The sequence below is a fragment of the Opisthorchis viverrini genome (genome assembly GCF_000715545.1).
Source record: "Opisthorchis viverrini unplaced genomic scaffold opera_v5_383, whole genome shotgun sequence".
Classification (NCBI taxonomy): Eukaryota; Metazoa; Platyhelminthes; class Trematoda; order Opisthorchiida; family Opisthorchiidae; genus Opisthorchis; species Opisthorchis viverrini.
In genome coordinates, this window is record NW_008752043.1 from 245,463 (window position 1) to 253,663 (window position 8,201).

General features: G+C 44.4%; 1 protein-coding gene across 1 annotated transcript in view; it reads right to left on the reverse strand.

Moving 5' to 3' along the window:
- Positions 1 to 6,684: 6,684 nt before the first annotated feature.
- Positions 6,685 to 8,201, reverse strand: part of T265_15198 (hypothetical protein) — a gene marked incomplete at both ends in the record, with an annotated part of 4,100 nt that continues 2,583 nt past the window's right edge. The window contains 2 exons of the mRNA XM_009177012.1: positions 6,685 to 6,879; positions 6,911 to 7,116. Coding sequence (XP_009175276.1) covers positions 6,687 to 6,879; positions 6,911 to 7,116 — 399 coding nt within the window. The remainder of the gene's footprint in view (positions 6,880 to 6,910; positions 7,117 to 8,201) is intronic.

Below are 8,201 nucleotides of genomic sequence, written 5' to 3' on the forward strand. Positions count from 1 at the left end.
TGGAAACCTGAAGAAGAGGAACTTTTCAGTACTTCGACATATGTTACTAGTTTTGTGGTCCAAACTGAGCTCCACTAACAAGCGGACCATGTGAAAGGTGAATCATGGCACCAATTTTGAAGGGTCGGAATGGGATGAATCGTCAAAACCCAAGCAGTTTATGGAATCCAAGGCGTTTGTGGCTAAGGCTATCAAAGTTCTTTCGCTATTCATAAGTATACGAATGTATAGGTAAGTGGAAACCCAATCGATGTTGTGGAGAGGGTTTATCGGGCTGGGTTTCTACAGACAGGCGAAAGACAACAAGCTATTGTGGTATGAGCAATCATGGTATGAGGCAGTCTAGGGATAAAGCCGAATTGCCTGTTGGGGTCGCAGTGTGAAGATGGTAGGTAGACGACCAACATCTCCACTTCATGGAAACAGCCATGCAGTCTTGCTTTGAGAAAAGATAGGTTACAAAAGTTCGGTCCTAAAATCCATATGCCCTGGTCGTCCACAGCAGGCAGTGGCCAGTTAACTAATGTGATCAAAATACCCTTAAAATCCGATAGCCCAGTAACTCTGGGGGCGCAGCAGAACTAGAAGTGAGGTATTCATGCATGAATCTCTGCTCTTCCCAGATAAGCCAACCCTAAGGCCAGTTGGGTGATGAGTTTGGATCGTTGGCTTGTAGCAGGTCTCCCCGTAAAAGCCATATCGTTCAATGTTCTTTACGTCACACCAAAAACCCGAGGACTTGAGGTGACATTTCGGAGATGCACCTTAGAAATTCGGGGAAGAAAAGTCGAGATTTAACGCGGAGACTCTCTGTGTATGGAGGAGCAACACCAGGCAAAATAAGCTTGAAATCTGGAACTCAACAACGTTACTAGTCAACGTGACTAGTGACAAGTCCTGACGGTGGACAGCACTTATATCAAGTAAATGAAACGGCATGGTATAGAAATAGTAGTACTGAGCGACACAAGAATTGTATAACTGGGTTATCTTTGACTGCGCTTTCACCTTCCAAGTGGGGCCACGAAATACCAGAAATTCGAGAATCGCCGTACAAGTGCCTCAGCCTTATTTGTGGTATTTCACAGTGCGCGTTACGAATCTCTAGGGGGCTTCGAACCCGGAACTTTCATGTTAGTAGCTGAACACTAGACCATTCGGCAACGAGTGTATTCGGCCGCAGTGAGCAGCTTGTACTGGAAATCATCACACTACTAACAAACAAGAAGTAACCTGCCGAAAAAAGAACCCTTATAAGCCGCACGCATCTTGTTTGAGAAATCGTCACCCAGGAATCAAGTCAATGTGACACCAGTGAAAAAGTACGTGGGTGTATCCGCACCTGGTATAATTGGTATAACATGGAAAAACAGAACACTTGACCTGACGGAAGTGGTTGAGCGATGATTTTAGATTCCACTGGTGCTGGAGAACTCATTCAACCAAGAAGCTTCGAACCGCGATAAGCAACCTTACCGAACGCTTGCACGAGCTGAAGAATGAATGTAGATGGGACACAGTAAAAGAATTCAGCCCTGCGCAGCCCTCTGCCTTCGTAGTGCTTTGGACCATTGAAAATTTATGGGACCGAATCCCGATGTCTGCAAATATCAGACAGGCTGAACTGCCAAAACATTGAAGGGATACTAAGTATGTAGAAGGTCCTGCATACAGAGTGATCCACAGTCCTAAATAGATACGAGTAAGCGAGTGGAGAAGCACGATATGAATGGTCCTCCTACGTCGAAAGACCTAAAAAGAACTAATTCCCGCATGCGAAACGGGAAAGTCGCCCGAGATGGCGTATTGCCCACCGAACCGTTCAAACTTTGTGGACAATTGATACAATATAAATTTCTCAACTAAACTCGTTCAATGCGGAACGTTGAAGATGATCCATAGCGCTATAATGGCGCCAAAGGTGCGCCATTTCCAAAAGGGAAAGGCAATTAACAAAGGGCGATCGTGGAAGCAGCCTATTGTTGTGCTGGCAAGGTCCCGGCTCGTATTCCGATCAGCCGGACGGACGTTAACCTTTCAAGTGGAGTTGTTCCAGAGGAACGGTGTGAAGTCTGGAGATGGAGTACTTGATATTCTCAGTACGGAGAGCACAATATAAATGCCACGGGCGAAACACTATGCCGTTCTGAAAGTTCTTTGACAGAGTATACGGAGAAGCAGTGTGAATCACTTTTCGGAGGCTAGGCTGTTAACAAATTATATAAATGCCACGGGCGAAACACTATGCCCTTCTGAATGTTCTTTGACAGAGTATACGGAGGAGCAGTGTGAATCACTTTTCGCAGGCTAGGCTGTTAACAAATGCACCAGTTTTATCCAGCTCTTTCACCCTGGGATTGAGACTGAGGCTCAAGCTTGCGGGTTTTAACACTGACACCGGAGTAAGTGAGACTACACTCAGTTTCTTCAGCTTGTATATAAGTGAATAGGGCTATCAAGCATCGTCTAGATGGCCAGATTGTTTAATCAGAAGTGGTTCTTCGCCAAACGAATGTTACAAGAAACATTCTGAAGCAGATTTGCTACTTCTAGCCACAACATTCACATCTATGTCCTGTTTTGGCTAAATCTATTCCTAAAAAGCTTGCTTAATATGAATCTGTTCGTGAGGAACACTAAATCTAACCAGCCGCAGATAGTAGCATGTATCTGATACCTCGATAGTACTCTGGCGAAAAAGGGTTGAGTTAGTGCATATCGAAGGGTAGTGTGACATCTGCACGGCGTCAAAGACGTAGCTGTGACCATCCCCAAATGTATATGGTCAAAAAAAACCGCGAGGTTGCAGTAATATTGTTTTGCCCCCCCTCCAATATAGCAGCAAGACCCGCATTAGGTTAATCGATATACTACCTCTCCAGTGTTTGCAGAATAATACGCGCGTATCTCGAATACACAAGTTCTCCAGAAGACAAAAATATTCTGAATCAAAAGCATCCGGATTCACAACCCGTTGCACAGGCTGGGTAATGTGAAACTCAAGGCACCGGATCGCATCCAAAAATAATCTCTGTATGGGTAGTTGGAAGAGAGACCGAAACTACAATACAAAGACAGATTTCAGGTGAGTTCAATTAGCATCGGTTTAGGTTTTAGTTCGTGAGCGAATCTGGTATTGAACAGAGGCATATGGCTAAAGGTGACACGGGCAGTTTTCGGTACAAAAAGACAAATAACTCACTCATGAGTGATTTACAAACGAGCGTAGCGACACCAGCACCTGTTTTTCATGACAACTGATACGGTTCAGCCTGGGTAGCCCGTGGGAGAAGATATAATCTTATGGTACTGTGCGAAGGAAGTGCGGTGTTGTACTAAAACGTGAAGGATCCGTGGAAGACACATGGGGGATCAACATGATGTTGGTGTCCGTTGTAACACCATCTCCTTAGACCAACTGGCACATCTCAAAAGGCTTGTCCATCTATCCTATCATTTCGGTTTCACAATGGATTTTCTGTCATCTGTGGTACCACATACGTCTGCGTACAAACCGTTTGTAGTGTCCTAACTACGCACAGGCATTCAGTAGTCCAAATTCTGCTGACGGGTGAATCCCTGTTGGATGCTAACTATCCTATGTTCGCGAAACTTGTCCCAAAGAAGAATGTGACTACGTACGAAGGGAGAAAAACATCTGTGTCATTAAAGGCCACTTGTGAAAGCAGTCTGAGCAAGCAACCATGTTGCTATTTCAAGGCTGATTTAGTAAGGAGAAGCCAAGATAGTCCAGGACTAGTAACTAAGGTTGCCGAAATACTATCCACTAAATTCCGACGGACTAGGTGCTTGAATAGGCTCTTGACCCAGTTGTGCTCTTCCACGCTTCGGAGATTGAAGGAAACGACCCGGCTGTCTGAAATTCAGGTGGGAGCATGTGGAAATCTATTGACACCACGAGCAGAGAGAGCTTTGCACCGCGTTAACTCACTCCCTCAAACCGAAGGCAAAGATGAACTGCGAAAGTGGAAATCAAATATCCGACTTGAGTTCATGTCAACATACAAGATGAGGCAAAGTTTTTCAGGTGCCTTTTACGAATAGCCATTTCAAGGAACAAGGCATACAGAGATATACGACCAATCATTCCAGTAAAATTGATTGATCACTCACCGTTGCTCGCCAGGTACACATACTAGGTGTGAAGGCATTATAGCTCTTGTCTCCAACCGTACTCTTAAAATAATACTCACGGCTCCAAGTTCTAAGTCTCGAAATGCATAAAAAAAAACTCCATAAACCTCATTACTTCACACACATTTCACACTGCAGGAACATTCTGAAGACATTAATCCACCTAATCACCATGTGGTTGTAAAAAATCACCGGGTATACATTGATCCTTCAACTGAATCGACTAACAAGATGCGCTCACATCATTATGGCAGCGCGGAGTTTAAGGTAAATTCCAGATTGGCTAGTCTATCGCCAGAATTGACCACATTGACTTTCAAATTACTTCAATCTAGGTCTAGATGGAGGATGTACAATAACGGGCTAGGCTCAGAGAATAGATGGACAATTACTTGACTAACAACCAATATGCACTAGAACTTAGGTTATTTTGACATTTCCAACTTTATATGGACCACCTTGAGGTAGTTCATGACTGCTCGTGCTTCAGTTGACCATTGTTCGTGAAAAGGCAGAGCTCGAGATCATACATGTTCAGATAGGCCAGACAGTAAACTTCGTCGATTCATTTAGGCGACGAACCTACCCGGGAGGATTAAAGGGTTTAGCTAAGCTCGTGACGTCAGGATCAGTGAATTCGATTTCCAGCAGGCCATCACATTTACACAGTACCTGTCAGTCACAGTATGGTAAAACCATTAGAAACCGCACAATGATTTGGGCTTGGAATGATCGAGCGAGGCAAAAACCTGGTAGTGTGAGTAATTTGCAAGTAAAAGCTATCTTACAAAACAGCAACAGATCTTCAGTTGGTTAGTCAAATCTACCTCCATCAATGGTGAATAGTCTGTTTGAATTTTTTGCTGGTTAGCGTATTCCTCCGGGGCCGTGCCATTCCAGTTTCAGTAGACACTGGGTTGAACTTAGAGCTGAGTTACCTTGGGAGCTATCATCTCGCGTTCCTATTGGGACCGATTCACAACCCGTTGCACAGGCTGGGTAATGTGAAACTCAAGGCACCGGATCGCATCCAAAAATAATCTCTGTATGGGTAGTTGGAAGAGAGACCGAAACTACAATACTGAGCATAAAATAGGCTTGCGAATGGTGGAATATCACGTATAATTGGCTGTACTGGACGGCGGCGGACATTTGCAGGATCGTTCTTCAAACTACACAGCGCAGTCCGAATGAAAATGGAAAATATCTTAAACCTCGCAGACTTCAGGACAACAGTTGTTGAATAACAATGTCACCAAAAGTTACTGCAACTCTACCAGCTTGGCTTACAGGTGACGGTTGTGAGCCGAAATAAGGTAACCAAAAGACCGAAGATGCGGTCAATAAAGGCGAAAAACGGATCCACCCTATTACTGTTACAAAGCAACAATAAACTTTTGAAAGCAACGCATTTTAGCTGGTCAGACCAAGGGCTGAAACAATTCAAACCAAGTCGACAAACTTCAGAACTGAACCAGGAATATGTCGATGTTAGCGTCTCATATCGACCTGTACTGACGAATTCAAACCAATGCTCGTCCGTCCGGTCGCTTTTGTCATCCCGGGGACCATAACACCACCACCCCAAAATGTCAGAAAATCGACATACTTCATGGACAGAATTCAACCCTTCCTCGAGAGAACAATTACGGCCGTCTCAAGGTGCTTCTCCAAGGTTGCACAGCAGCTGCGCACCAAAATCCCATCAAAACCGAAGTCTGATTTTTTTACACTATAAAGTTCCAAGACGAAACAATATACACCATTTTTGTGCATGATAGAAAGGACATTTCGGTTTAGCAACTCAATAAGCAACTTAACTATGAAGCGATCGAGTATCCGATAACAAACACTAAAAAGACCTGGCTTTTTTCGTCGCAGGTACTGAGGGCGTCAAAAAGGACGCGAGTCCGTTCAACTAGAAACTACGTTACACATTAAATGAGCTGGGTCTAGTGTCCTTTGTCGGGGTGATTCCTCCTAAAGCAGACATTGTTAGGACACGATTGTCTGAATTTCTCATTGGACTGCGCTGATTCGGTCGGGGATGATGTGTTGTGCGATGTGTGGCCAAGGCCCTTGGGGCTACAACAAGAGCGATACTGTTGTCATTCAGCCTTTCCGCATTGGTATGAACAGAATACGGAGAATCGACCACACAAGAGTGGCGGAGATGAAACCACAAGTATGAGCATACAAACAAAAATAGTGTCTAAAAACGACAAATTGCTTTTTCGATCGGCAAACATATGTACGTAATGGTGAGACAAACTGAACCGACCAGATGTGAATGTTGTCGACAAATTCCTCCTCACAAAGTACGGCATTCACCCATCAGTTGTGAACTGCACTCAGTTCATTCCACAATGGAACAAATCCAGAAACAAGTAGGATGGCAGAAATTGGAAACACATAGTAAGATTAAAAAACCTCAAATCCAGTAACTCCTAATCAAGGATATTTTCATTGAACAATGAATTCAAAATCAAAAGGAATTTGAAAAAAGCTGGTCGGCAAGCACACGAGCATCAAGGTTTGAGGCCAACAAACGGATTGACTGAACCCAGACCAGTCAAGAGTCCGCTGTCAGGACTGGGTTGCAGAATGAGTTTCTGAATTTCACGGAAGCTGGGATGTTCCGATCCACATAGGATGGTGAGGAGCGCCGATTCACAGGTGGTTAGGTAGACGCCCGCTTGGCTCATACGATGGTAGGCGACCATTCTGAGGTGGGAATAAATGAGTGGATATAAACGAAATTGAAAAATAAGTAAATCTAATAGATCGTCCAGCTGTAGCACCCTTTCGGTGCCTAGCTGCTATGCCACACGAAGGAGGCACGAGGGCTGGAATACTGTCAGGTTCCCCAAGCCTAGACAGGGGAAGTCGAGTGGCAGAGGCCGGGTTTGAACCACGGACCTTCCAGTCAGTAAATTCGCGCTCTAACCACTTGGTCCATCTCTCCCCAAAACGAAATTGAGTTGATCAATGGGTCATTCTATGGGTTAAATAGCGGACGAATACGCCATTAAGTACGTTCGAGAGACGAGCAAGAATAATGCACTTCGGATTGAGGGACTTAAGACATTCACTCGTTTATCAGAACGTAATCCGTTCCTTATTTCGGTATCTGCCTTCATGGAACAAACAACAAGTTGTCCAGGAGGTCAAAAGTTTTAGGTTTGGATTTCATCTGCAAGCGAAGCCGGCCAAAGACCGAGAAGCACTGTCTGGTGGATTCATTATTGTTGGGAAGTAACAGGAGCATGTACCTTAAGAATATGAGGAACCCATGCCCTCCTTGGTAGGAGATGAATCATTACCATTCTTCCACGGGCGTCTGATCAGCATCGGGGCTGATTCAGTATCCCTCACCGTTCACGTCACACGACCTCCTGTCAACTGCTCGAGGTGAAAATGTCTTGAAATTTGGCAACAAACTAAACGCATCACGCAGTAGTGATGAGATTTGAAACTTGGCAGTCAGCTGAGCAATCAGTTAAGCTAGTCGACAAGATGGAGGACTACCTTAATCGTTCACGGCCACAGAACTGTGTTCGTGGGTGTTTTTAGAAGACAGTTGAGAAGCGTCAGTGAAAATACTACCCACAAACTAATTGAAGATGTAGCAAAGTGAGTAATAAGGTTTCTATGCGGGGTGCTCAGACCATCTCGTCAAAATCCCTGTAGTAGAGGAGGTAACATTAGATGGCCCCATACTTCCACTGCGGCCATTTGTCACACCCCGTTTGACTGGATTATTGTTCGATTTTCGATGCGATTTGTTATCCGCCTATCGAAATCCATGGAATTCTATGTAGAAGTAGTGTTTTACGGTCTAACAAGTAGGAGATCACATAACTTTTTTGTGGATTGTATATTTCGTATAACGATAGCGTTCGTATTCCTATTTAGAAGATCGTGCGTTCAACTCATTCTAGACAATCTCGTATTCTTGAAATAGCAGTATTATCCTGTCTCTCGGCTTTTGGCATCGATTGATTTCACTCACACTCGAACTTCCAATATCTGTTCAGTGCGGCTTC